The sequence below is a fragment of the Ictidomys tridecemlineatus genome, chromosome 1 (genome assembly GCF_052094955.1).
Source record: "Ictidomys tridecemlineatus isolate mIctTri1 chromosome 1, mIctTri1.hap1, whole genome shotgun sequence".
In the NCBI taxonomy this organism is placed as follows: domain Eukaryota; kingdom Metazoa; phylum Chordata; class Mammalia; order Rodentia; family Sciuridae; genus Ictidomys; species Ictidomys tridecemlineatus.
In genome coordinates, this window is record NC_135477.1 from 261971144 (window position 1) to 261999059 (window position 27916).

The 27916-nt window shown below is 62.2% G+C and overlaps 1 protein-coding gene and 2 long non-coding RNA genes across 6 annotated transcripts in view; 1 reads left to right on the forward strand and 2 right to left on the reverse strand.

The window, feature by feature from the left end:
• The first annotated feature begins 1732 nt into the window (after positions 1-1732).
• Positions 1733-27916, forward strand: part of Slc6a3 (solute carrier family 6 member 3) — a 43907-nt gene continuing 17723 nt past the window's right edge. For both annotated transcript variants that reach the window (XM_078018575.1, XM_078018576.1), the window contains exons 1-8: positions 1733-1873; positions 3544-3872; positions 5532-5663; positions 11368-11602; positions 16337-16475; positions 17130-17264; positions 21860-21963; positions 23156-23280. In XM_078018575.1, the coding sequence (XP_077874701.1) occupies positions 3587-3872; positions 5532-5663; positions 11368-11602; positions 16337-16475; positions 17130-17264; positions 21860-21963; positions 23156-23280 (1156 nt within the window). In that variant the 5' untranslated portion in view covers positions 1733-1873; positions 3544-3586. The remainder of the gene's footprint in view (positions 1874-3543; positions 3873-5531; positions 5664-11367; positions 11603-16336; positions 16476-17129; positions 17265-21859; positions 21964-23155; positions 23281-27916) is intronic.
• LOC144365863 (uncharacterized) lies at positions 13491-18434 on the reverse strand. The gene is made up of 2 exons (XR_013424595.1): positions 16209-18434; positions 13491-15776 (listed from the first exon to the last, which is right to left on the reverse strand). It is a non-coding gene; the product is annotated as an uncharacterized LOC144365863 (long non-coding RNA).
• On the reverse strand, positions 19813-26422 carry LOC144365858 (uncharacterized). Of its 3 annotated transcripts, none has more exons than XR_013424593.1 (3): positions 26094-26422; positions 22976-23225; positions 19813-21476 (listed from the first exon to the last, which is right to left on the reverse strand). It is a non-coding gene; the product is annotated as an uncharacterized LOC144365858 (long non-coding RNA). The 3 variants fall into 3 exon arrangements; XR_013424591.1 differs by having other exon boundaries at positions 26154-26410; XR_013424589.1 differs by having other exon boundaries at positions 26161-26397.

A 27916-nucleotide genomic window follows, 5' to 3' on the forward strand; every position in this document is an offset into this window, starting at 1 on the left:
AAGCAGAGGGGCCCCTCCCCTGGTGACGGTGGCACATCACTTCTCCACGTTTCAGGGACTGAAATGTGCCCTCCCAAAGGCAGGGGTGGAAATCCTATCCCCTTTGTGATGGTACTAGGAGGGGGGATCTTCAGGATGAGGGTCTCCTGGGGTCCACCCTCAGGGACAGGATTTGTGCCCCATTAAAATAGGACCTGGGAAGCTTGGTCCCCGCTTGCCTGAGGAGACACCAGAGAACACCCTGGAGCCCCAGGCAGCCCTTGGCAGGTGGCAGATCTGCAGTGCAGCCCGTGGCTCAGGACCCCTGCTCTAGTGCTGTGAGGAACAGAGGTTGTCCCCCCCCCGCCCCCCTCCCCGTGTCCCCTCCCTGCCCCCCCCCCCCCGCCTGTGGCATTTCTGTTCCAGCAGCCCTTGATGAACTGAGACAGAGCCCCTTCCTCCTGGTTTTCACGCAGCCTGGAGGAGCTGCTTGGGGGAGCTTCTCTCCTGGCCCCTGCCCTGTAGTTAGAAGGCTGTGGGGAGACAGTGGGACCTCAGGGTTGGGGGCACAAAGGGGAGGTGAGGAGCAAGAGCACTCTGGAGTCCAGGCACAGAGGGACACTGCGCTATGCAGCTCAGCAGCTCAGCGGGAGTGTGCAGGCTGAGGTGTGGGGAGAGCCCTCGGCAACCCTCTTTCAGTGACTCATATTGGGGAAAATAAAGGTGCCCCTGGGAGGAAGGCCTGAGCTTTGGCCACCTACAGGGTGCAGATGGGGCCCCGCCACTCACCCTGGCACCTTCTCTGTGCCTGGTGGTCCTGGGTCTTGCTTGGTGGCACTCCTCAGAGTCCTTTGGTTCCTGGAGCCCGGAGCTGTATCTCGACATCCAGGCTTTCGCCACCTGTCCTGGGAAATGTTTAGCAGGAGACTGGTTGAGGCCCCTGCTTCGGGCCAAGAGCAAGGAGGCTGAGCTCCTGCCTGGTCATGAAAACTTGGCCTTACACTGGGGCCTGGCTGGGGACCACAGGAGGATGAACCGCAGAAGGTGGGTGGAGGATCAGGACCTCACGTCCTAGGCCAGGGCACGTGGCCCGAAAGAGCCCTGCGGCAGGGTCCTGACCCCGACAGGCAGGGCCCACGTCGCCCCAGAGGCTGGAGAAGCCGGCAGAAGACCATCGCCAGACCCAGCCACCCCGACCGCAGGCGGCACCGCCTCCCAGCGAGGGGTTGGAGATGTCAGCGCGAAGACCGGAGGGGCAGGCAGAAGGTTAGGGTGGGAGTCGCTCAGAATCAGGGTGGGGATCCGGAGACGCGGAAGATCCGCTCGGGGTCGGCGTGGTGGGGCTGACCCTCGGCTGGCCGCTCCGTGGAGTTCCTGTTGTACCCGCGCTCCCTCCCTTTGGTCTCCTGCTTGTCCCGGACCTGGCAGGACAGGTTAGCCCAGGAAGCCCCCAGGGCAGGCACCGGTGTGTGGGGCAGCACTGGGGGTGCCGGCGACGGTGGAAGGTAGACTCAGGCAACTGCGCCTGACAGCCGCGGGTCTCCCAGAGACTCATCCGACCCAAACGCGCACCCCTCTCCCACGCGTCCCAGGCTTCAGGACAAGATCCGGGCGGTTCGATCTGCAGCCTACGAGCGGTGGCAGCAGGCTCCTCCGGGCTATCCGTGCCCTGGAGGGGCGGGGGCGCGGCCCTAGCTGGTCCCCCGCCCACCCGGGGCGGGCGGGTGAGGAGGCGGAGCCAGGGTGGGGGCCCCGACGGCGGGCGGGGCGAGGCGGACCCCGCGACCAGATAAGAGCCCGGGGCTGGGCCGCCCAGTGCGGTGGCGCTGAGCTGGAGTTTCCGCGGACCTGCCTGCTGAGACCTGAAGGAGCTGTAGCCCAGGGCCGGAGGCAGGTAAGGGCCGGGTCGCTCCCTGCACCCGCGGCCCCTAGCATCCTCCGGGCGGGCGCGCCGCTCACTCCACAGACCCCGAGCTGGGCCGCCGGGAGCCCAGCAGGGCGAGCGTGGTCCGTCGGGGACTCCGCTACCCGGGGACAGAGCGGTCTCCGAAAGTCGCCACCAGTCGCGGGTGCAGAGCGCTGTCTGGCGGTGAAATGGGAGACCCTAAGGCCCTCCCCCCAGAGGGGACTTTCGCCCCGCCCGCGGAGTGCGGACCCGGTGGGCAGGCGCTGAGGTCGCCGGCTTCCCGGGACACGCGGCTGTCTGTGGTTGCGGCTGGGGCACCCGCTCCGCCTCGAGGGACCTGACACACCTGGGGTCGGCGGAACTGGCCGCGCGAACCCCTGTCCCATAGAGGTGGCTGACTCCATCCTTGAGGTGGTTCATCTCCCGCGGTTTTTATCCGATCTGTAAGATGGGGCCAGGACGCGGGTTGCGACTCCGAGCTCCCAGGCCACTGTGGCAGGGAACCACAGTGGGGAGGGGGGCGAACAGAGCCTATCATGGAGCTGCCTCCTGACCTGGGCAGCGGAAGGAAAGATGCCGTCTCAGAGGCCACATTTTGCCCTCTTGGCTCAAGTCTGGCCTCTGATGGATCCTTCCCGATGCTGAGCACCACTTGGTGAGCAGGAGAGCCCTGTTGCGCCCACCTGCAAGGAACTAAAGGGCCTGCCTTTGCGCTATTCGCACCTCCCACCCTCCCCCAACTGTTGGCCACTGCTGCGCTGCACCCAGGCTCTTCTGAGAACCTGAGGGATGGGTCTGTCCCTGCAGGGAAGAGGCCGCAGAGAAGTGGTGCACACAGTCTGTCAGGCGTCTGCTTTTGGGTGCAGGGGAAAGTTACCCCACTAGAGCGGTCACCCTGCTGCCCAGGCTTACTGAGTGTCTGTGCCCAGTGGGAACAATGCTGAGGTCGGCAGGCTGTCAATGTGTCAGTGCTCAGCCCTCCTCCACTCTGCCCAGGGCTTTGCGGAAGTAATTGAGAGCCATTTCCCTCGTAAGGGGTTGTGTGGCAGCTGCCCCACCCTGGGTGAAGTCCTGCACCATCAATCCTCGGCGCAGCTCAGGTAGGGCACGGGAAGCCCTGGGCAGGTAGACATGGAGAAGCCCCTGGGCACAGGTGGATGTGGACTTTGAATAATACAGATGTTCTTTGAACAAGTGCTTGTAATTATTTTTTAAATTTTTAGTTAGTGTGGCTGTTTATATAAATTTTGCTCTTTGTTTTATTACCTGGTGTAAAGAATGCATAGTGCTGTTACAAAGACCTTCTATTGGCGCTCTTTAAGACTATGGGATGACTCCCTGGGAGTGTGGAGAAGGGACAGAACATCTGTGCATGGTTATTAGAAAGCGAATCAAGTCTTGTGCTTGACAGGTGAGGGGTGGAGGAGGAGGCACAGCAGCAGGTCTGTCTTGGGGTTTCCATGGCTGGTTCCCCCTGTGACCCCCAAAGAGATCTAGAGTCTCCACCTCTCCTGAGCACCATCATGTCATCCTAGGAGCTTGGAATGTGTTTGCTCCTTCCAAGGCAGCACAATTGCCTCAGGTCTCCGCTCTTGACGCACACTGTCAACCTGCTACCACACCAGTGCGTTTCTCTGTGTTTTTCATGTTGACTGAAGACCACGAGGAAAAAGCACAGAATCCCTAGGCTCCAGTCTTCCCATGAGTAAGAGCAAATGCTCCGTGGGACCCATGGCCCCCGTGGTGGCCCCGGCTAAGGAGCCCAATGCCATGGGCCCCAGGGACGTGGAACTCATCCTGGTCAAGGAGCAGAACGGGGTGCAGCTCACGAACTCCACGCTGATCAACCCACCACGGAGCCCTGAGGAGGCCCAGGAGCGGGAGACCTGGGGCAAGAAGATCGACTTTCTACTCTCGGTCATCGGCTTTGCAGTGGACCTGGCCAATGTCTGGAGGTTCCCCTACCTATGCTACAAGAATGGTGGAGGTAAGTGCCATCTGGGGCCCGGTTCCTTCTACCAGGTTGAGCCACAGGGCAGCAGGGAATAGTGTTCTTAGGGAACACATGCTCACTGGCAAAATTGTGCTCTCCTCCTGGTGGAGACAGGGCTGCTTCGTACCAGAGCATGAAGTTGTACAGGCTCTCCCAGGCACAGGAGATGCAGTGCTGCAGGCTGTCCCAGGTGCAGGAGACGCAGCACTGCAGGCTGTCCTGGGTGCAGGAGATGCAGTGCTGCAGGCTATCCCAGGTGTAGGAGATGCAGTGGGTGCCCGCTGTCCCAGGTGCAAGCAGTGCAGCAGTGCAGGCTATCCCAGGTGCAGGAGATGCAGTGCTGCAGGCTCTCCTGGGCACAGGTGCAGGCTGTCCCAGGTGCAGGAGATGCAGCAGGTGCAGGCTGTCCCAGGCTCAGGGGATGCAGTGGGTGCAGGCTATCCTGGGTGCAGGTTGTCTTGTCCCAGGTGCAGGAGATGCAGCAGGTGCAGGCTGTCCCAGGTGCAGGAGATGCAGCGGGTGCAGGCTCTCCGGGGTGAAGAACACAGAGTCCGGTTCTGCTCTGCATCTTAACAGCTGAGAAAAACGAGGCCCGAAAAGAGGCAACCAGGAGGAAGTAGGTGGAGGCACCTTGGCCCTGTCCTCTGTTTCCAGTGGTTGTTTTCACTTTGGAAAAATTCTCCAAGAGCCAAAAAATGGCTTGATAGTGTTTAAGAGTATGTAGAACTTGAACTTGGAGGGGCAGATGATGCCCTGAAATGGGGGCCTCCAGTGGCCCTGCCCTCACTTCTGGATTCATCCAGCCATAGACCCTTGACTGCATGACACTCAGCAGGCTGGGATGGGGCAGGTCACCTGAAAAGTTCCCTTGAGCAGCCAAGTCAAGGGGCGCTCCTCCCCATGCGTCCCCGTCGGGGGCCGTCCCCTGGCCTCCCTGCTTGGATCCTCCAGACATAGGAAGGGCAGGGCAAGACTTCTTGAGGAAGTCTTGAAGATGTCCATCTTGAAGACAGGAGACCAAGGCCTGAGCAGTAAGTGTCCCAAGATGGAGCTGAGGGGTCTCCACACCTCTCCACAGGTCAGAAGGGAGCCGTGGCAAAGCCCTCCCTTACAGAGGTCAGCTTGGGGGGAGTAAGAGGGCCCAGGCCTTCAAGGGGGAGATAGAGGGCATAGGTGCAGGGAACCAGGCCCACCCGAGGGGTCCTGGCCCCTGGGCAGCTCCTGGCAGCAAGGACCTCAGCGGTGGCCTGCGGTAGAGGCAGACTCCGAGTGCCAGGCCCTGGGGAGGGTCAGGGGGTGCTGGGGCCAGATCTTGAAAGGTAAATGGATCTGGACCAGGGAGGGGCCAGGCCTGCAGTGGGAGCAAAACCAAGAGTGGGCAGGGCTGTCCCGGCTCTGCCATAGGTTTGATGTCATTGTGTGGGTTGGGGGTGACCAGGGTTTCTGGAGGGACATATTGAGGCACTGGAAATAGTGGGCAACATGTGTGGAGGCAGGCTGTCCACCATATCTGAGACCCAGTCCTCTAAGGGTCAGACATTTGTACCCAGAAAGGCCACTGGGTACAAAGGGCCACGCTCAGTCTGGGACAGTGAGAGCTCAGGAAGCCAAGCAGCCCCTTCCACACCGCAGCCAAGGTGCGTGTGTCCACAGGTGCCTTCCTGGTGCCCTACCTGCTCTTCATGGTCATTGCTGGGATGCCGCTCTTCTACATGGAGCTAGCCCTTGGGCAGTTCAACAGGGAAGGGGCTGCCGGCGTCTGGAAGATCTGCCCCATCCTGAAAGGTAAGGTGCAGAGACCTGTCCTTTTGCCCTGACCCAGCGCAGAGAGTGGTGCAGACTGCAGCAGAGGCTTGAGGATTTCAGAGCAGGCTGTCCAGTGTGTGTGTGCGGTCCTGCCTTGCTGAGGCCCGTAGGCAGTTCACCCACCTTCTAAGCTGGTCCTGCACCGAAGTTCCGCCATGACCAAGGACTGGCGGTCCCCGGGGAAGCGCCTGCGGTTCTTCAGCAGGTTATCTTGTCAGGGTGCTGAAATGGTAGTAATCTGGAACACCCACCTGTCAATCTGCCACCTCTCATCTATCCATGAGCCATCTGTCTATCATCTATCTCATCTGTCTATCATCTCCTACCATCTTCATCTGGTCACTCTCTGTGATTCCCCAGCTATCTTGACCCATGTCAATCATCTTTCTTGCTGTCTATCATCTATCTCTTGGTATCTATCTGTTTATCATCAGTCTGGTTTTTCACCTGTCCTTCAAGCCTGCTGATGCAGGCCACAGCGCCATGAGGCACACACCCCATTTGATCCCAGGTGGCCCAACAGCTCACTCGTCCCCAGGAGATCCCTGGAGGGACACCATGCTGTCTCTCTGTGCTGGAGATACACTCTGAGGGTCAGAGGACTTGAATAATTTGCCCAGGATGAGCAGAGCAGGACTCCATCCTAGACCTGTCCAGCCCCCCAGCCAGGCCCCAGGGCTACACAGTCCCTGCTCCAGGCCTACCTCCTGGCACGTGGGTCTAGGTGGCTTTGAGGACACTTCCTCCAGGAGACACAGGAGAGGTGCCTTCAGACAGTTGGCCCTCACTAAGAAAATGGCCCTTGAAGGGCCAGTGTGTGGACTTTCTCAGAAGGTCTTGAAGACCTGGTGTGTGTGGAAGAGAGCAGAAGTCTCCAGGAATGTGCCGCCAGTGCCCAGGTGTCCTTATCCAGGACCAGCGGATACTGCTGTCCTAGGGCAGGGCTGCCCGGAGGCCAGGATTGCCCTCTTGGCAGCAGAAACGCTGAGACAGCCAGGCACGCTGGCTCTTCCTTCCTAACACCCCAGTGGTCAGTGATTTTCTCCTGGGCTAAGTGATTCTCTGGACCACGCCACAAGGAAGCTACGTAGAGAGTCTTCCCTCCCACCACTGCCCACGATAGCCCACGAGTGAGGCAGACACTCCGGGGGCGCAAGGCGGTGCTGGGCATTCCCTGGGATCCGAATGCAGGAGTCGAAGTCCAGAGCTGCCCGCGGCGCGTCTGCACCCTCCTCCCCTGTTGGAGCAGTGTGGCCGGTAGCCGAAGGTCCCGGGCTCTAGAAATGCATGCTCTGGGCATTGGCGTGCTGCCCGGGAACTGCACAGCACCGTTTCTCCAGGTGAGCTGACTGACGGGACCTGGTGTGCAGGGAGTGACAGTGACCTCCCAGGCTCTGCCCAGCAGTGCCAAGGACATTGCTCCCGAGGCTGTGGTGGTGGCCTGATGGGCTTTAGCCGAGATTTACATTCAGGTGGCATCTGAGAGCCCAGAGCCCAAGAGTGCTGACTCAGCAGTGGGGCTGCTCACCTCAAGTGGGGGAGGTGCCAGGACCGGTGCTGCCCCGGGTGCTGCCCTGTGCGCTGCGGCCATGCCAAATGGTGCTTTGTGGACTTTGAGCACTCACCTCTGCTTGTCTGGAGTACGTCCTAAGTTCCTACTTGACATGGCCAGTGCCCCACGCCCTGCAAGGAGCTGAGTGCCCACTCAAACTAAATTCAGCTCTCTCCAGGCAGGGACTGGCAGAGGGACGGCAGGGAGGAGGCCATTCTCCCGGAGGCTGGGTTGGCAGAGGAAACATGTTTTCTATCTGAACGCCACACCACAAGAATATTCTCCAACAGAACTGCCAGAGTGGATTTTTATTTTGAAGCCTATAAAATAAGGATTTTCCAAGGACTTCAGAGCACTTGGTGGCCCTGATGACTTGTCTTGGGTTGCGAGAGGACATCTGACTTCAGCAGGCATGGCTGTCCACACCCTGTCTTGGGAAACAGAGATCACAGAGGCGGGTCCCCAGCAGGTGTGAGAACACAGAGGGAGGGAGACCGTGGCGGGGCGGTAATGGACTCCATCCCAGCTGCCCCCAAGGGCCATGCTGGGGCCAAGGGCGCCCGGGAAGATGCGCGTGCGCCCTCGGAGCGGCAGCTCAGCAGAGCCTCTTTCCCACAGTGTGACCTGTGATGGGGAGATGGGCCGCCGAGGCAGGCTGCCCGCTCTGGTATCTGTGCCCCCGTGGAAAGTTCAATGAATTGTTGCAAGAAAAAAAAATGTTTTTTCCAAGAAGAAAGACCTTTAGTAGTTTAAGGCCAAACAAACTAAAATCCCAGAAAGCAACTGCCCTTTCGTTTGGCTGATGGTTGGTGAGAGGGTGTGGCGGGCCTCACAGCAGGTGAGGCAGAGCCTTCTCCCGAGTCCCCTGGGTGTCTGCTTCTCCTTCCTCGGGGTCTTCTCTTAGGTCTGGTTAATAAGCCTGGGTACGTTTTTTGTGTCTCATTAAAGAGGAGTGCCACCTGGCAAATAAGGCCACGGTTAAAGTGCCCCCAAAATGATTTTTGGGGCTAAGTCATTCAGGTCATCCTGGGTGGCTGATTGACGCGTCTGGGTAGCCCTGGGAGCTGCCCCTGCTCCTAACCAGGAGCTGAGCTCCGCTTTGAAAGCCAGACGGTGAAGTCCGAAGAGCCCAGCTGTCTGAGGCCGTGAGTCATGGTGGTCCCTCTGCAGTCTCCAAGGCCCGAGGAAAAGCAGATAGAGAGGCTCAGGGGGCCTCCAGCAGCTTGCCTGGTCGGCCCTGGAGAAGAACGTCTGCAAACTCCAGCTCTTCCCTCTCCCTCCCCTCCATCCCCCCTCTCCTTCCCATTCTCTCCACATGTCTCTGTCCTGCCCAGCGACTCCGTAGGGACTGTAGGTCGTGCCCCATCATGGAGTGTGCTCTCCAGCAGGACTCCTGCAGGGTGTCTGTGACACTGTCCTACAGCCAGCTGTGGGTGCTCGAGGAGCGCTGGCTCCTGTGGGTGGGGAAAGGTGCACGTGGCTCTCCTGGGGACTCCGTGCCCGGGTCAGCGGGAAGCCCCCTTTCAGGTTATGTGCTTAGTGCCAAGGACAGACTGTGCTGTGGGAAACCACCTTATGGTATGGCACGTAAAAGGATCATCATGTTTTGCAGTCGGTAATGTTTTAGTGTGACTGATCAAACTCATCCTCGTTCTGAAAAAGAATTCAAAGTGGCTCAAAGGAAACAATAGAATACACACAAGGTTAACATGAAGAAATACTAAGAAAATAGAAGTCTAAGAAAATCGGTAGTGAGAGCTGAGACTGGCGTCCACGGCTGTCACTGAGTGCCCGGGAAAGGAAGCGCCCTGGCTCCTCCGTTCCTCCGGAGGAAGACTGCCACCGGCTCAGGGGAGACGGAAACCATTGGCACTAAGTGGCAAGAGAGGCCCCTGTGGAGCCTCACTGTGCTGTCCTCCTCGCACAGCACCCGGATGTGGCTGCAGCGGGGCACGTGGCTTCCCCATGGCCGGGTCTTCCATGGCATTAAGGAAGAGCTGCAGCGAGGTTCCTGGGCTGGTGAGGCTGCATGTCAGGGGCACAGTCTGCCTTCTTGATGTGCAGAGCTCAGTGTGACCAGAGGAGCAGTCAACACTTGCAACCACCCTCCTGGGCAGCCGTTTTCTCCCCAGGCACCTGGGCTGCTGGACAAGGCCCTCCCGTGTGCTGTGTTGCTGACCACACAAGCCCATTTGCTTGGTGACTGATTTGTTCCTCTCCTGTGAAGGGTGGTGCCCCTGCCCCTCTGCTGTGAAGCCCATAACTCTCCCACACAGCAGTGGCCCTGGAAGGACCAAGGACCAAGTCAGGCCTCCCTTGGCACAGCAGACTTGGATGCACCTTAGTGTTTGATCAGAGCTCCTTTGAGTTCCTCAAGTTCCAAGCTGAGGACTTGGGATTCAAAGTTTTAACCATGAAAACATTGAAAAGCCAGCTGCAGGTGCCTTTTGGAACATCTTGGCTTCCTGGCAACATGGCTGCCCAACATGGCTGCCTGGGCCGTCTTCTCTAGCAGAACCCAGCCTCTCTACAGAGCTGTGTGTAAATGACTCATCACTGACCAGTTCCACTCTGGAGAAGCCTTCCTAAGTGGGCATTCAGGTTTTGTCTGACTGCTCTGAGCACACTTCCCAAGGGGTTATATGCACTCCTGATCCTGGTTTAAAACAATAAGTTACACTTCCTTGATCTTTGCTGATGGGATAGGAAGAGAACTTGAACCTGGTGCCTTATCAGGAGAGCAGCCTCCCCGAGTGTGTAACCATGGGAAGAACCCCACGCCATTCCCTGAAAAAGGCACCCGAAGGTAGGCCCTCCCCTGCAAGCCATCAGACAGGCACCCCACAGGTTTCCATGACTAAATCAAAGTCGCAGACCCGCCCACCATGTGCTCGTGCCGAGAAGGAAAGCCGGGGAGCACGAGGAGCACGGGGAGCACTGGGAGCCAGCCAGACTGGAAGAACACAACGGGCTTGTCCTTGAGGACCAGCCCTTGACCCATGCAGAGGCCTTCCAGCCACCAGAGCATCTGCCACCATCAGGTTGACCCCATTCTGTGGACTGCTCACAACTAGGCTCTGCGTACCTCACCAGGAACCCCCACCAAGTGGAGGATCCCAAATTGTAGGTTCTGTGATCCTGGAAAGAGCGTGTGACAGGCCCTGTCTGTCTCTGGGTGGCCTCAGATCTTCATGCATGGCCCTGGGTGATCCTAGGAGACTCCACATGGTCCTGACATTCCGTGGTGGTGCTTGATGACCTCATGTGGCCCCGTGAGGCCCTAGGAGGCCTGGATGATCATACATGAACCTGGGAGACGGGATGGTCAGGCCTGGCCTGGGTGATGGCCAGTAGCCCCAGATGACCCTGCTGACCCTGGGTGGGAAAGGTATGGGTGCCTGTGGGTGGCCACAGGTGGCCTTGGGTAAGTCTGGGAAACCCAATGAGCAAGGATGAGCACAGACGGCTGCGAGCCACCCTGTGGCTACGGTGTCCCTGGTTAATCATGGAGAGTGTGGGTGCCCTTAGTGGTCCTTGGGCCTGGGTTGCTCTGGATGGTCGTGGAGGACCCCAATGGTCCTCTGATGACACTGAGCGTTCGTGGGTGACCTTTGATGGCCTAATTGGCATGGGCATCTCAAGATGGCCCAGGGTGATACTGTGGCCGTAAGTGACTTAGATGATTTTGACAGTGTTATGTAGACAGAGTCGCCCCTTCTAACCCTGGGTTATGTTCTCTTGGGTGACCCAGGTAGCCCCCACATGACCCTGGATGAGCCTGAGTGGCTGTGATGGCAGTGGATGGTCCCCACTTGCCCTGTGTGGCTGTGGGTGACCTTGATGTGCCTAGGTGGCCCTGGATGATCTAGAGTGGCCCCAGATGCTGGGTGTCCTTAGCTAGCCCCAAGGGTCCCTGCGGGTACCCGGGTGGTCTCATGTACCCTGGGTGGCCTTAGAGACATCCTGATGTCTCTGGCTAGAGGAGAGGGCCCTTCCCTAAAGTCACAGCCCGAGGCCCGGCCAGCCCCTCCATGAGCCTCCCTGGGTTCACGTGGCACTGTGAGGCCAGAGCCCCGCCAGCTCGAGGGGTGCCAGGGCCCCTGCCGACCGACGGCCTGTGTCGCCCGCCAGGCGTGGGCTTCACGGTCATCCTCATCTCGCTCTACGTGGGCTTCTTCTACAACGTCATCATCGCCTGGGCGCTGCACTACCTCTTCTCCTCCTTCTCCGCCGAGCTGCCCTGGGTGCACTGCAACAACTCCTGGAACAGCCCCAACTGCTCCGACGCCCGCACCAACGCCAACGCCAGCGCCAGCCCGGGCCCCAACGACACCTTCTGGACCACGCCCGCCGCCGAGTACTTTGAGTAAGTGGAAGCTCAGCTCCTACAGGCCTGCAGAGTGGCCACCCAGCACCCTGCCCTGCTGCTCCCTCTGCCCTGTCTGGAGCTGCCATTGACCTGCTGCTCCACTTCCTGGTGGAGGGAGCTTCTGGATCCCACAGGGGTCCGGCAGCTCAGCAGCTCTGGTACAAGAGCCCTCACTATCCATCCCGCTTCCCCGTGGGCAAGGAGCCTCCCGGGTGCTGAGGGGAAGTGCGCTCGGCCTGTGTTCTGGCCGCCCCTCCCTCACGTCGGCCGTGCTGGTGCCTGCAGGCTCCACTCTCTCCAGCAGAGGGGCTCCTGGGCAGTGCAACCTGGCCCTTGGGGTCATCCAGGGGGTGTGCACTAGCTGCAGCCCACTTTCGTGAGCGTTTTTCTTTTTACAAACACAACTTTATTGCCTTCACTGGGTTCCTCCCTGTCTAGAGGCCCCTTCCTCTGCTGCCCCAGCCCACCCGGTGCCCTGCAGGCTCCTCCTGGCCTTCTGTCTCCTCCTGCCATCCGCTTACCAGGCCTGACCCTCCGCAGGCCATCTTCAGGCCAGCCCCTCTCCTGGAATCTGTTTTTCTCTGAGTCCTTCAATCCTGCACCCACTCTTTCGTCCCCTTCTCCATCACCAGGTGGCCTTGCCTGGAAGGGCTGTGACCTCTGCCTAGGTCCACCCCTCCCCTGGACCCTCTGGAACCAGATGTGTGTGTGCATGAGAAAGCTCGCTGTGGGGGACCACACTGGGCCACTGTGGTCCTTCCCCGACCCTGTTTCCAGCAGGAGTTTTGCCCTGGGCTGTGGTTGCACAGGATCTGCAGGACAGCTGGGTGGCCCTGGAGGATGCCGGAGGGCATGAGGCCGGGCCAGCACCTGTCCCAAGTTTCAGGTGGACGTCAGTGCACTTTGGAGTACATGGGAAGGTTGCAGAAGTGTCACCTCTCTGTCACCTCTTGGGAGGTGTGGGGTGTCAGTTCATCTGCGTGATTTTCAGATAAGAAGGTCGGGCAGAGAATTCAGGGATTTGTGATGAATGGAGGAAGGAATATGCATGTTTCAGAAATCAGACCATCGGAGACAGATGGAGAGGCGATGGAGCTCTGTGCTCCAGGAAGGTCTGGCCACTGTCATTGGAGGCAGCCGGGCCGAGGGGAAGCAGGAGGACCCACAGCCCTGAGTGCTGAGGAGCCTCTCCTGGCACCGAGGTGCCCGCTGTGCCTCCCAAACGCTCCCGGGCTTCACTCCCCAGAAGCATCAGGCCCAGCGACCTCCATGCACAGGTCTGCAGGGCTCTAGAGTTCAGACCCCATTTATAATGAGCTCACCGTGAAGGAGAAGCAGGCTCCTACAGGCTCCGAGTCAGGAGCCCAGGTCACACTGTACGGCAAAGAAAGGCCAAGGTGGTGACAGTAATGAGTGTGCGTCCTGCAGGTGGCCACCCACCTGTAGCAGTCAGCCTCCCTGCGCTGTGTGAATTGCGCCTCTCCATGGATCTGAGGACTGAGGGTCAGTTAGCGCAGCAAGCAAGAAGCCTGAGCCCGGAAAGTGTGGCCTGAGGGACGGACTCACGTGGCTCCAGGCGTTTTTGAATGCCCCTCACTGCCATGGGCACATACTAAGTCTGCCTTCACCCACTTTCTAACACAGAGTAGAAAGTCCTGAATTTAGAGCTATGAATTTTCCTCTAAGGGACCAGCTTAGCTACATCTTACAAAGTTGGAGATGTATTTTCATTTCCATTCATGGGAAGGTATTTCTTAATCTCACTTATGATTTCGACTTTGACTAATGGAATATTCTTAGAAGTTGATTGTTTGACTTTCAAGTATTTGGAGGTTTCCTAGATGTTTCTGTTATCAATTTCTAATTCAATTTCATTTTGACAAAATGACATGTGTATAAAAGTTTAATCTTTTACAATTTACTGAGGCTTGTTCACGGCCTGCTGTGTGGTGCATCTGGGAAACGCTCTGTATGTACCCTCTACTCTGGTAGCTTGGTGGAAGATGCATCTAAAAAAGAATGGGTTTTTAACGCATGGTGGCCCGGCCAGGCTGGAGCGCGTCTAATCCCAGCACCTCAGGAGGCTGAGGCAGGGGGATCACTAGTTTAAGGTCAGCCTCAGCAACTTAGTGGTGTTTGGATCCTACGGAGTGAGGGTCCCAGGGGCTGGGTGTTCAAGGCCAGCCAGGCCACACAGTAAGACCATCTCAAAAGGAAGAGCATGCTTTCTGCTGTCGGGGGTGGTGTCAAGGGAACGAACGGTGTGCTGGTTGGTGTCCTCGGTGCTGCTCGGTCGCGGTGTCTGCAGGGAGTTGCTGTCCTCCGCTGGCCAGGTCCTGGGAAGGTGCTGGGACCCCCTGCAGTGGTGGGCTTGCCTTTCCTCTTCATGCTGTCTTGGCTGCACTGCGTCCGGAGGCCCCAGGATGAAGGCAGGTGTGTGCGTGAGTGTCGGCCTTTGGTTGACCCCCTGGCCATCATGCTCACCCTTTGGGGCACCTCCTCCTGAAGTTGCTTTTCTGGCATGAATATGGCCACCCTGCCATCAGGAGTGGTGGCCCTGTCGTGACCTGTGCCCGCTCTGGCATTTGACCTGTGTGTCCTTCACTCAGAGTGGGCTTCTGGTCCACAGCATAGTCTCTTCCCGCTCGTGTCCGGTGTGACAGTCTGCCCGTGACTGTCATCAGTGTGGTGGGGTGGAAGTCTCTCTCTGGCTATTTCTTCAGTTGGTGTCCCCTCTCCTCTGGGGTCAATCAGCTCTGAGGCTTCCCCTCATCCGCACTGCGGGTGACCAGGCTCCAGCCCCTCGTGCCTCGTGGCCAGGTGACGTTCACGTCGCGTGGCTCCACGGCTCCGGACAGCCCCGCAGCCTGCTCCCTCCTCCCAGCCTGCTCCCTCCTCCCAGTCTGTGTGGCCATGTCCAGGTCCTCTCCACACTGTGCTGCCGACTGTCCTGGCCGGGGTGTGCTCTAATGACGGCCCTTAGATCCGTCCTTCTGGCCCACTGCCCCCCACGTGAGGCACCCCCATGAGCACGGTGCCGGTGACTCGCTGGCCGCCTGAGCGTGCTCTTCCTTCTCGGGGGCTCCCAGGTAGCAACTGCACATGAATCCAGCGCTTTCCCGTCTGCGCGCAGGCCCGTGGCGCACTGAGCGCATTCGCACAGTGGGAGGCCATCGCCACCGCTCATCTCCACTGTGTTCGGCTTCCCAAACCGGAATTCTGTCCCCATTAGACTCAACTGCAGTCCCCCCAGGCCTGGCCCCCACATTGCGGGTACCAGCTGATGACTCCAATGACCCCTGGGCGTCCGGCCCGTGGACCGGGGGGTCTTTTGCTCTGACCTACTCCTCTTGGGGTACACCTTCAGCGTCCACCCAGTGCCAGGGCTTGACTTCATTTTCAGCCCAGCTGGCTCTTGGTCTTGATGACGTCCTGCAGCTGCCTGGACCCTGGGCAGCTGGGGCTCTCCAGCTGCTGCGGGCCCATGGGAATGTGGGTGCACGTGGAGTGTGAACCCTGCTTTCCTTCCCTTCGAGTGTGTGCCCAGACGCGATGCCAGCGTCCTGGGGCACAGCCTGAGCTTGGCCTCGCAGCGCGGCCCTCACACCCCGGCAGTGCCCACGGTTCTCAGCTTCTCCACGCTGGACCACACTTCTTTTCTGCCTGTTTCTTGGCTCAGATGGCCTCCGTCCCTGTGGGCAGTGGAGCTTCTCATAGTCTGGGTTTGCGCATCCCTAGTGACTGGCGCACTCAGTGTCTGTCCACGTGCCGGTTGGCCGTGGTGTGCCTGCGGGAGGAGCGCCAGCCGGAGCCCACCCTAGCGTGGAGGCTGTGCCCGTGCTGTTGGTCCTGGGAGTCCTTCCTTCTGGCTGCCACTCCCTCGTGCGGCGGGGAGTTGGGCGCGTCTTCCCCCTTCCACAGTCCCTGCTGCCTCGCTGATGGACTCCTCGGACGTACGGACGTCTTTACACGTGATGGCGTCAGACTTGTCTAGGTTCCACGTGTGTCTAGGAATCCGCTGTCGAACCCCAGGCCGAGCCGACGTCCCCTCCTCCCTGGAGAGCGCAGTGTCTGTGCCGACTCAGTCTTTTCCCACGGTGGACGGTGGACGTGGACCTCACTGGTCTCATCCTGGTTTCAGTTCACATTTCCCGTTTCTGTCCCGCCTTTCCTGCGGATTCCCGCAGGTTGTCACCAGGACTGTGTCCAGGACTGGAGCCTGGCTCCGCCCCACTCCCTCTCCTTGTTACCTGACACTCTGCCCTTGGGGACAGGAGCCACATGGGGACCCTGAGGGAGCCCAGAGCAGAGTCATCCCAAGTCCTTCCCTGAGGAGCCTCCTTGAGGCAGCCGGGCAGTGGGAGGGGTCAGGAGCCTTTATTGCTCAGAGCTCCGCCTTCAGGAAACCCGGGGCCATCCCGGGCAGCAGCCTCCCTCTGGTTCCTGGGGCTCCCTCCTCACAGACCCAGGGAACCCATTTCCTCCCCACTCCAGACAGCAGGGTGCCAAGGGCAGCGATGAGGGCGGGTGTCCAGAAGCCTCGGGGACGGGCTGGTAGGCTGGACCTTCCAGAGCAGGCTTTCTGGTGGGTCAGATCCCGTGCCTGGTCGGGTTCCCAGCCTCTCCCTGCGTGTGACTGCTGTGTCCCTGCTGAGCAGGGAGGGCAGGTCTCTGGCCAGCTGTCCAGGTCGGGGTGTGGTGGCTGCCCTCTGAGCCCCTGTGCCCCTCCAGGCGCGGCGTGCTGCATCTCCACGAGAGCCGTGGCATCGACGACCTGGGCCCTCCGCGGTGGCAGCTCACAGTCTGCCTGGTCCTGGTCATTGTCCTGCTCTACTTCAGCCTGTGGAAGGGGGTGAAGACCTCGGGGAAGGTGAGTGCTGGGCCCCGCCACCAGGCGTGGACACAGGATGGTGTTCAGGTCAGGGTGGACGCACGGCCATGGTCGGGACACCTGCCATAGCTGAGTCAGCATGGACAAGTGTCTGTCCATGTGCAGAAGTGGACAAGTGGCCCGTGGGGTTGAGGAGATACTTGCTGTGTTTGGGGAAGGACATGGAGAGGGAATCACCCACAGCAGGAGGTTTCCAGAGTGAAGACAAGCACAGGGGGCGCTGGCGCTCCCCCTTCTCTCTCTCCTATGAAAGTGCTGTGGAGGGACATGGGCACCCAGAGCAGTTCTCACACAGCGGTCACTGCACTGTGGTGGGCACACTCAGCCCTCAGGACAGCAGTCCTCTCGCTCCCCAGCAAGGTCAGCTGGCGTGCCCCTCACCCTGCGGGAGCCCAGCGACTCCTGCCCACTGCACTCTGGCCTGGAACACACACGGGACAGAGGCAAGCTGCAGTCCACTCAGTGAGCTTCCCTGGGCTGCATCGTGTGATGCGCAGGACACCAGGCGGCCCTCAGAGGCCACCTCCTAGCACTCCCACTTAGGTGGCCCTGTGCGGCTCTCCTGCCGGCACCTGCTGTACCAGGGCCCCTCCCAGTGGCCTGGGCAGTCCAGTGTCACCTGCTCTCCTGCAGGTTGTGTGGATCACAGCCACCATGCCTTACGTGGTCCTCACCGCCCTGCTCCTGCGCGGTATCACCCTCCCTGGGGCCCTGGACGGCATCAGAGCCTACCTGAGCGTGGACTTCTACCGGCTCTGCGAGGCATCTGTGAGTCACCCCCCGTGGACCCCAGACCTCGAGGGCTGGCAGGGGCAGGCCATGAGCACCTACGTTCTGGCCCGGGAGTCCCACAAGCACTGGCAGGAACTTCTCTGTCCAGCAGTGCAGGCCTGCTGGCCCCCGCACTGTCGGGCCAGGTGAGGGGCCTGAGCAGGTGCAGGGGGAGGACCCTGGGGGCAGCCCTCTGCTGACCGCTGCCAGGCACCACACCCCAGTGCTGCCTCGCTGTCTCCCCTTTGCCACCTGCTGCCAGAAGGGTGCCCTTGAGTCCTGGAAAACTCCATGCGGCTCAGCCGGCTGCTGCGGTTCCCCGTCCACCAACCCGCAGCGCTGCCTGCTCCGGGCCTCCTGGGCCTGCGCACAGTAAGAGGGTGACCTCAATCTGGTCCCGTGGGAAACCAGATCCAGTCAGGCCGCACAGAGGGAGAGAGCCTCTGGGCTAAAGCATGTGGACGGAGCGGCCTCAGAGAGGCCAGGTCTGGCCAGGCCCTGCGGGTGGGTCCCCGAGGGAGGGAGAAGGGACAGTGCTGTTTGGGCAAAGAGGAGTGCAGTGGCCAGTGGCAGAGGCTCCTGGGCACGGGTGGTGGAGAGAGCAGCTGTGGGGATGTCAGCTTCAGGGTGGACAGGGTGGGATGCAGGGGCAGAGGCCATCCAGGGGTTCTGTCACTGTGGGACGGGGTGGCAGCAGGGGACGGTGGGGGCAGGAGGCCTCCGCAGGTGTGGCCCTAGGCAGGTAAGGCCAGGAGTCAGTTCCAGGTGCACAGGGAAGCAGAAAGACCAAAGCCGCAGCAGAAACAGGAGGACAGGGAGGAGGGGGCAGGAGGAGAAGAGGAGAGCTCCTCTGTGAGGGGCAGGAGGCGATGAGGCAGCCCAGCTGAAGACGGAGGCCAGGCCTGGGGACAGTGGACGCCTGGGGCAGTGGTGGCCTCAGGGCAGAGGAGACCTGAGAGCTGCAGAGGCCTGAGGGCAGGGGACAGGCGCACCCTGGGGGCTGGGGCGTGGAGGAGCCGGCAAAGGGGACTGTGGTGTGGACCAGGCCAGGTGAGCTGCAGCTGTCAGCAGCAGGGCAGAGGGCACGGTGGGCAGCATGGCAGGGTGGGCAGCAGCGCAAGGTGGGCAGCACGGCAGGGTGGGCAGTAGGGCAGGGTGGGCAGTAGGGCAGGGTGGGCAGCAGGGCAGGGTGGGCAGCAGGGTAGTGTGGGCCAGCAAGGGAGGGTGGGCCAGCAAGGGAGGGTGGGTAGTAGAGCAGGGTGGGCAGCAGGGCAGGGTGGGCCAGCAAGGCAGGGTGGGAGCAGGGCAGGGTGGGCAGCAGGGCAGGATAGGCGACAGGGCAGGGTGGGCAGCAGGGCAGGGTGGGCCAGCAAGGCAGGGAGGGAGCAGGGCAGGGTGGGCAGCAGGGCAGGGTAGGCGACAGAGCAGGGTGGCCAGCGGGGCAGGGAGGGCAGAGTGGAGGGTGGGCAACAGGGCAGTGTGGGCAGCAGGGCAGGGTGGGAGCAGGGCAGAGTGGGAACAGGGCAGAGTGGGCAGAGTAGAGAGTAGGTAACAGGGCAGGGTGGGAGCGGGGCAGGGTGGGCAGAGTGGAGGGAGGGCAGAGTGGAGGGTAGGTAGCGGGGCAGGGTAGGCAGAGTGGAGGTTGAGTAACAGGGCAGGGTGGGAGCGGTGCAGGGTGGGCAGAGTGGAGGGTGGGCAGAGTGGAGGGTGGGCAGAATGGAGGGTGGGCAACAGGAGAGGGTGGCAGCAGTACAGAGTGGGCAGAGTGGAGGGTGGGAGCAGGGCAGGGTGGGCAGCAGTGCAGGGTGGGCAGAGTGGAGGGTAGCAGCAGGGCAAGGTGGCAGCAGTGCAGAGTGGGCAGAGTGGAGGGTAGCAGCAGGGCAAGGTGGCAGCAATGCAGAGTGGGCAGAGTGGAGGGTGGGTAACAGGTCAGGGTGGGAGCAGTGCAGGGTGGGCAGAGTGGAGGGTGGGCAACAGGGCAGGTGGCAACAGTGCAGGGTGGGCAGAGTGAAGGGTGGGCAGCAGGGCAGGGTAGGCAACAGGGCAGGGTAGGCAACAGGGCAGGGTGGTAGCAGGGCAGGGTGGGCAGCAGGGCAGGGTGGGCAGCAGGGCAGGGTGGGAGCAGGGCAGAGTGGGAACAGGGCAGAGTGGGCAGAGTAGAGGGTAGGTAACAGGGCAGGGTGGGAGCGGGGCAGGGTGGGCAGAGTGGAGGGAGGGCAGAGTGGGAGGGTAGGTAACAGGGCAGGGTGGGAGCGGGGCAGGGTGGGCAGAGTGGAGGGTAGGCAGAGTGGAGGGTGAGTAACAGGGCAGGGTGGGAGCAGTGCAGAGTGGGCAGAGTGGAGGGTGGGCAGAGTGGAGGGTGGGCAACAGGGCAGGGTGGCAGCAGTACAGAGTGGGCAGAGTGGAGGGTGGGAGCAGGGCAGGGTGGGGCAGCAGTGCAGGGTGGGCAGCAGTGCAGGGTGGGCAGAGTGGAGGGTGGCAGCAGGGCAAGGTGGCAGCAGTGCAGAGTGGGCAGAGTGGAGGGTGGGAGCAGGGCAGGGTGGGCAGCAGTGCAGGGTGGGCAGCAGTGCAGGGTGGGCAGAGTGGAGGGTGGCAGCAGGGCAAGGTGGCAGCAGTGCAGAGTGGGCAGAGTGGAGGGTGGGTAACAGGGCAGGGTGGGAGCAGTGCAGGGTGGGCAGAGTGGAGGGTGGGAGCAGGGCAGGGTGGGAACAGTGCAGGGTGGGCAGAGTGGAGGGTGGCAGCAGGGCAGGGTGGGAGCAGAACAGAGTGGGCAGAGTGGAGGGTGGGAGCAGGGCAGGGTGGGCAGAGTGGAAGGTGGGTAACAGGGCAGGGTGGCAGCAGGGCAGAGTGGGCAGAATGGAGGGTGGGCAGCAGGCAGGGTGGCAGCAGGCAGGGTGGCAGCAGGGCAGAGTGGGCAGAGTGGAGGGTGGGCAGCAGGCAGGGTGGCAGCAGACAGAGTGGGCAGCAGTGCAGGGTGGGCAGCATACAGGGTTGCAGCAGGGCAGGGTGGGCAGAGTGGAGGGTGGGCAGCAGGGCAGGGTGGCAGCAGTGCAGGGTGGGCACAGGGCAGGGTGGCAGCAGGGCAAGGGATGCCTGCGGGAGGCGTGTTCCAGAATCCAGGGCAAAGCAGGGGCACCTAGAGCACCCAGAGCTTCAGCAGGAGCAGGAGCCTGCAGGAGGGCAGCAGGTGCACGTGTGGGAGACGCTCTGCAGAGGAGAGCGGGGCCCAGACGTGAGGGTGTGGGAACCAGGGGACAGAAGGAACAGGGGCAGTTGGAGGGTGGCTGGAGGCTGGGCAGGAGGCCGACATGGGTAGGAGACTGAGGCAGGCAGTGGACGATGGCCGCGCAGACGGGTGGGCAAGCAGCGGGGAAGAGGCGGGGAGGGCAGGACTGAGGGCCCGGGCCCGGTGCTGGCCCAGGCTGGGGTGACGTCTGCTGGGCAAGGGCCGAGGGCTATGCAGGAGGCAGGACTCCTCGGTGCCACCCCCCTGCCCACAGCCACCTGAGCAGGGGTGGCATGATCACTGGCACTGGGGCCACAGGACAGCAGAGCAGGGACCCCCTTGCCCGCTGCCCGCCTGACCATGCTGGACCACCTCTTCAGCCCTGACGATCAGCTGGCCAGCTGCCCTCTAACACAGGACCCCAACATGGTGGCCCTGGGGATCTTGACATTCTGTCCAAAGGACAAAGGCACCTGGTGCTCTGCAGCCCGAGGCTCCAGCAGCCTGAGGCCCGCAGCCAGAGGCTCTGGCCTCCTCTGCGTCCAGCTCGCCTCCCTCACCACAGGGGAGCTGCCTGGGACACTGGAGGCCTCCAGCCCTCCCCCCACCCCACAACCCCGAGGGAGTTCCTGCTGTGGTTCCTTAGATTCAGGCCCACGACCTCTCCTGGCCTGGCTGGACATGCAGCAATAGCCCCAGGAACAGCCAGCCCCAGAAGCCTCAGGTAGCAGCCTCTGCCCAAACCCCCGGGGCTTCTCCTCAGCCCCCCACGGGCTGTGCAGGAGTCGGGCAGGCCTGGGCTCTGATGGCCCTTGCAGGCCCTGACGTGAACAGTCATGTACCACAGGCAGCTACCGACCTGCATACTTTCCTTTCACATTCAGGAAGTGGGCCAGCCACCTGCTGGACTCCAACATCTGGCCTCAGGTGGCCCCCAGCTCCTGGGCACCGCTCATGCTGGCTGCACTGCTGAGTTTGGGGTGCTGGGAAAGACACAAATCACGAGTTAGCAGGTCAGAGGGCCACGCCGAGCGTCAGGGGCCACACGGAGCGTCGGCTCACTGGTGCTTTAACACACAAAGCAGCTTCAAGGGGAAGGGACCAGATGCCCTGGTCATGTGGAATAGCTGTGTGGACGTTCCAAGGGGATCGCAGACATAGGCAGACCACGCAGACCTGCCCCCTTTCTCTCAGGCCAGTGATGCAGGAGGGTCACTCCCTGGTGGCCTTTGCCACTGCTGAGCACTCTGCTAATGCCATTTGCTTCCTACTGGGCGGGAGGAGGGATGGTCACTGCTCCTTGGGTGGTCGTGGAAAGCCCTCCTCATTGCCTCCAGCAGCGATCTCACTGCTCCCGGCTCTGCAGGTCTGGATCGATGCTGCCACCCAGGTGTGCTTCTCCCTGGGTGTCGGGTTCGGGGTGCTCATCGCCTTCTCCAGCTACAACAAGTTCACCAACAACTGCTACAGGTAAGTCCCGAGCGGCAGCGGCCCTGAGAGGTCTGTGAGAGCTGGCCGGCATCACTGCTGGTGGGTGGCCGGGAGAGGGACGCTGACTTGGGGAAACGGGGGTCCCTGGAAGCTAAGCCCTGCTTGCACACCTCTGACCACACAGCTTTTAAAACGGAAAACAAAGTGGGCACTCGGTGAGATCTTAATTCTCACTTCGAGGAAGGTGTTGAAACCCATGGGTTTGGGGTCTTGGTCCATAGGAATGCGTGCCCCCTCCTGGGGAGGACCTTCCTGGAGGGGACACGGCAGGGCAGCATGGCCAGCCCTCTGCGCAGACATGCTCTCCTCCTGCCACCTCCTCCCCAGGCCAGCGCAGCAGTCTCTGTCCCCTTGCTCAGGGTCCAACCTCACCAAGACGCCTGCCCCAAGGAGCCACCTCAGTGTGCCCCTCAGGCCTACACTGAGGGGGCCTGGACCCCAGGATGGCAGGCCAGACCCTGAGGAGACTAGGCTGATCCACCAGCTCAGGAGGACGCGGGCCACCCGCAGCCTCATGCCAAACCCAAATCCTCCCAAAGCAAACAGAAGTCTGAGTCCTGCTTCCTGCCCCCCTCAGAGCCTGGTTCACTTCTTTCACATCATGAGGATTAAATTGCACTGAAGTTCAGACTGAGTGCAGCGAAACGGCCAGTCAGACCATGCAGGAGGCCCCCAGCTAGCCCCAGCCCAGAGTCCACCCCGTGTCGACCGGGTCCAGGCACTCTGCGGGAGAAATGCAGTCCTACATGGCAGCTGGCCACATGGACCCAGGAGGAGAGCGCTGGCCGCCTGAGGCCTCTGGCCCTCCAGTGAGGACCTCAGACTGGCAGCACCAGCGTCCCCATGTGTGCCTGCACACACAGCCGGCCACTGGGCCACCGCTCAGGATCTGCATTTCAGTGATGTCACAGGGTGTGCACCCCTCTGGTCCTAGAAGCCCTGCTTGGCAGCCCCCTGGCGAGGGGGGCAGTCGGCAGGCTGTTTCACCCACCTGAGGCAGGAGTCCAGGGTGACCCAGGTCGGGCCCTGCCGGGCTGCAGCAGGGCCGCTGAGCTCACCTGGAGAAGCAGCCCCTCCAGAGCGCCCTGCCCCCCCAGGAAATGGAGAGTGATGACTGGGAGATTACGGGGCCGCAGCTCGGCTGCACCAACGGCCTGTCTTGTCCTTGCAGAGACGCCATCGTCACCACCTCCATCAACTCTCTGACCAGCTTCTCCTCCGGCTTCGTCGTCTTCTCCTTCCTGGGATACATGGCACAGAAGCACAACGTGCCCATTGGGGACGTGGCCAAGGACGGTGAGCCCAGCCCTGCCCCACCTTCCCCACTCCCCAAGATGAAAAGGGAACAGGCGGGCCTGAGCCTGCGTCCATGAGTGTCTGGCTTGAACAAGGGCCCACCTTACAGTGCCCGCCCCACACAGCAGCCTGCTGTCAGAAGCAGCGTCAGCCCCCAGCCCTCTGCAGCCCCCTGCCCTCTGCAGCCCCCCAGCCTTCTGCAGCCCTCTGCAGACCTCTGCAGCCCTCTGCAGACCCCTGCCCTCTGCAGCCCCCAGCCCTCTGCAGCCCCCTGCCCTCTGCAGCCCCCTGCAGCCCTCTGCAGCCCTCTGCAGCCCCAGCCCTCTGCAGCCCCCTGCCCTCTGCAGCCCCCTGCAGCCCTCTGCAGCCCTCTGCAGCCCCAGCCCTCTGCAGCCCCCTGCCCTCTGCAGCCCCCGAGCCTTCTACAGCCCTCTGCAGCCCCCTGCAGCCCTCTGCAGCCCCCAGCCCTCTGCAGCCCCCTGCCCTCTGCAGCCCCCCAGCCTTCTGCAGCCCCCTGCCCTCTGCAGCCCCCCTGCCCTCTCCAGCCCCTCACCCTCTGCAGCCCCCCTGCCCTCTCCAGCCCCTCACCCTCTGCAGCCCTCTGCAGCCCCCAGCCCTCTGCAGACCCCTGCCCTCTGCAGCCCCCCAGCCTTCTGCAGCCCTCTGCAGCCCCCTGCCCTCTGCAGCCCCCCTGCCCTCTGCAGCCCCCTGTCCTCTCCAGCCCCTCACCCTCTGCAGCCCTCTGCCCTCTCCAGCCCCTCACCCTCTGCAGCCCCCCGCCCTCTCCAGCCCCTCACCCTCTGCAGCCCTCTGCCCTCTCCAGCCCCTCACCCTCTGCAGCCCCCTGCCCTCTCCAGCCCCCCTGCCCTCTCCAGCCCCTCACCCTCTGCAGCCCTCTGCCCTCTCCAGCCCCTCACCCTCTGCAGCCCTCTGGCCTCTCCAGCCCCTCACCCTCTGAAGACCTCTGCAGCCCCCAGCCCTCTGCAGCCCCCTGCCCTCTGCAGCCCCCTGCCCTCTGCAGCCCTCTGCCCTCTGCAGCCCTCTGCAGCCCCCTGCCCTCTGCAGCCCTCTGCAGCCCCCTGCCCTCTGCAGCCCCCTGCACTCTGCAGCCCTCTGCCCTCTGCAGCCCTCTGCAGCCCCCTGCCCTCTGCAGCCCCCCGCCCTTTGAAGACCTCTGCAGCCCTCTGCAGCCCCAGCCCTCTGCAGCCCCCCGCCCTCTGCAGCCCCCCGCCCTCTGAAGACCTCTGCAGCCCCCCGCCCTCTGCAGCCCTCTGCCCTCTGCAGCCCCCCAGCCCTCTCCAGCCCCTCACCCTCTGCAGCCCCCCAGCCCTCTCCAGCCCCTCACCCTCTGCAGCCCCCCAGCCCTCTCCAGCCCCTCACCCTCTGCAGCCCTCTGCCCTCTGCAGCCCTCTGCAACCCCCTGCCCTCTGCAGCCCCCCAGCCCTCTCCAGCCCCTCACCCTCTGCAGCCCTCTGCCCTCTGCAGCCCCCGCCCTCTGCAGCCCCCTGCCCTCTGCAGCCCTCTGCCCTCTGCAGCCCCCGCCCTCTGCAGCCCTCTGCAACCCCCCGCCCTCTGCAGCCCTCTGCAACCCCCCGCCCTCTGCAGCCCTCTGCCCTCTGCAGCCCCTCACCCTCTGCAGCCCTCTGCCCTCTGCAGCCCTCTGCCCTCTGCAGCCCTCTGCCCTCTGCAGCCCCCCGCCCTCTGCAGCCCTCTGCCCTCTGCAACCCCCCGCCCTCTGCAGCCCTCTGCCCTCTGCAGCCCTCTGCCCTCTCCAGCCCCTCACCCTCTGCAGCCCTCTGCCCTCTGCAGCCCCTCACCCTCTGCAGCCCTCTGCCCTCTGCAGCCCCCTGCCCTCTGCAGCCCTCTGCCCTCTCCAGCCCCCTGCCCTCTGCAGCCCTCTGCCCTCTGCAGCCCTCTGCCCTCTCCAGCCCCCTGCCCTCTGCAGCCCTCTGCCCTCTGCAGCCCTCTGCAGCCCCCTGCCCTCTGCAGCCCCCCTGCCCTCTGCAGCCCCCTGCCCTCTCCAGCCCTCTGCAGCCCCCTGCCCTCTCCAGCCCCCCTGCCATCTCCAGCCCCTCACCCTCTGCAGCCCTCTGCCCTCTCCAGCCCCTCACCCTCTGCAGCCCCCCGCCCTCTCCAGCCCCTCACCCTCTGCAGCCCCCCGCCCTCTCCAGCCTCTCACCCTCTGCAGCCCTCTGCCCTCTCCAGCCCCTCACCCTCTGCAGCCCTCTGCCCTCTGCAGGCCCCCAGCCCTCTGCAGCCCCTCTGCCCTCTCCAGCCCCTCACCCTCTGCAGCCCCCCGCCCTCTCCAGCCTCTCACCCTCTGCAGCCCTCTGCCCTCTCCAGCCCCTCACCCTCTGCAGCCCTCTGCCCTCTGCAGGCCCCCATCCCTCTGCAGCCCCTCTGCCCTCTCCAGCCCCTCACCCTCTGCAGCCCTCTGCCCTCTCCAGCCCCTCACCCTCTGCAGCCCTCTGCCCTCTCCAGCCCCTCACCCTCTGCAGCCCCCCACCCTCTCCAGCCTCTCACCCTCTGCAGCCCTCTGCCCTCTCCAGCCCCTCACCCTCTGCAGCCCCCCGTCCTCTCCAGCCCCCCGCCCTCTGCAGCCCTCTGCCCTCTCCAGCCCCTCACCCTCTGCAGCCCTCTGCCCTCTGCAGCCCCCCAGCCCTCTCCAGCCCCTCACCCTCTGCAGCCCTCTGCCCTCTGCAGCCCTCTGCCCTCTGCAGCCCCCTGCCCTCTGCAGCCCCTCACCCTCTGCAGCCCCCTGCCCTCTGCAGCCCCTCACCCTCTGCAGCCCCCTGCCCTCTGCAGCCCCTCACCCTCTGCAGCCCTCTGCACCAGGCCAACGTGGCCAACAGAACCACAAGTCCCCAAAGCACCTCACACCTCTGTCCCTCAACACATGCTTCCTGCAGACCCCCTGAGACCTCTGGCAAGGTCTGAAGAGGACATTGTCCCTCAGGGCCTGTACCCTGATGGAGGTACCTACAGCTCCAGGGAGGGGGACTGAACTGCTGCAGTTGCATGTGACTCAGGACTAAGCAGTGCTGGCCTTGCCACAACCAAGCTGGCTTGTTCTTGATGTCAGCAATTAATCCGTTTCTGACCAAGATCCAGAGATCATGACGTATGTAGATAGGATTTAGGTCACAGAGAAATCCCCGAAGTCCCTGACATGTGGACTCTCACTCATACAGCCTGCTTTCAGATTCCAATGTCTTTCCACACCTGTGTCTTATAGCTGAGAAAGTGGGAGGGCTGTAGCACTGTGTGTTTGAGTGGCATGGTGTCTTAGTCTGTTTTCTATTGCTGTAATGAAATACCTGAGATTGGAACTTTATAAAGCAAAGAGGTTTATCTGGGCATGGTGGTGCATGCCTGTAATCCCAGTCGCTTGGGAGGCTGAGGTAGGAGGATCGCAAGTTCAAAGCCAGCCTCAGCAAAAGCAAGGATTTTGCTTCCTGCTGACCCTGTCTCTAAATAAAATACAAAACAGGGCTGGGATATGACTCAATGGTTAAGTGCCCCTGCGCTCAATCCCCAGTACCCACCACCAAAACCAAGAAAAGAGGCTGGCTTAGCTCTCAGAGTCCAAGAGCTGAAAGTGACATCTACTTTGCCTGTGGAGCTGGCACCAGCTCCTCTCTGGTGAGGGCCTCAGGCAGATGGCATCCATGCAGTGGAAGGGACAGGGCTGTGTGCAGACAGGCCATGATGACCACTGCACCCAGATGGGCCTGCCCCACCCCAGCACTGCCATCACCAGCTGACCTCCTCCTGGGGCCCAGAGTTGGAGGAAGGACCATATGGCCTGTGCCCTCAGCACTGGCCACAGCAGCCACCCACTTGGTCCCCAGAGGCCACGCAGTAGGACCCTCGCTTTGTAGGTAGAATATGGGCAGGTCCTGAGAAGGCTGCCCCCACCCACAGCGGGTGGTGCTGGCACAGGCGGGAGAGGAGCCCCAGGAGTGGCTCTGCCACTGCCTTGGCCGCCGTCACCCGTCCTCCTGCCCTTGGTGTGGTACGCGGCGTTGGCCTTAAAGCCCCAGCTCCCAGAAGTGAGCTGCCTGTGTCTGCATTGCTGACAAAGAAGATGGCGTTACAGCCCCGGTTCTCAGGACCCCAGGGCGAAGTGCCAACTCAGGCAGAGACCACAGGTGGGCTCGCTGTCCTTGCCTTCTGCCAGGCCACAGCCTTCCCGGGTCACAGCTGACAGGGCATCCTGAGCGCTGCAGGGAGCCCAGGTCCAGCCGTGCTGGAGGGCAGGTCCCTGTCACCTTGTGGGTGTGGTTCTTTAAGACGTGAGTGCTAGTTCCTCCTGTGGGCCAGACACACAGAAGACGGGGATCCCAGGAGTTAGAGGTCTGCAGCCGAGACTTGGGGTCGGCAGGAGGCGTGAAGGTGCCCATCCACCGTGACCTGGAACTGACGCTGTCCGCCACATGGGGTGGGATCATCCAGGACCCTCTGGGAGGGAGCTATGTGGGGCTGTGCTGGGGCCTGCCACACCCCAGCCCGCTCCCCCGCCGTCCTCTCTGCGGCTTCTGCGAATGTCCCCAGTGAGCCCTGCAGGGGGCCACCCTTGGGCCTTTGCAGGCACCTCCCCTGGGCCCTGCAAGGCCTCATCCTGTTGGGACAACAT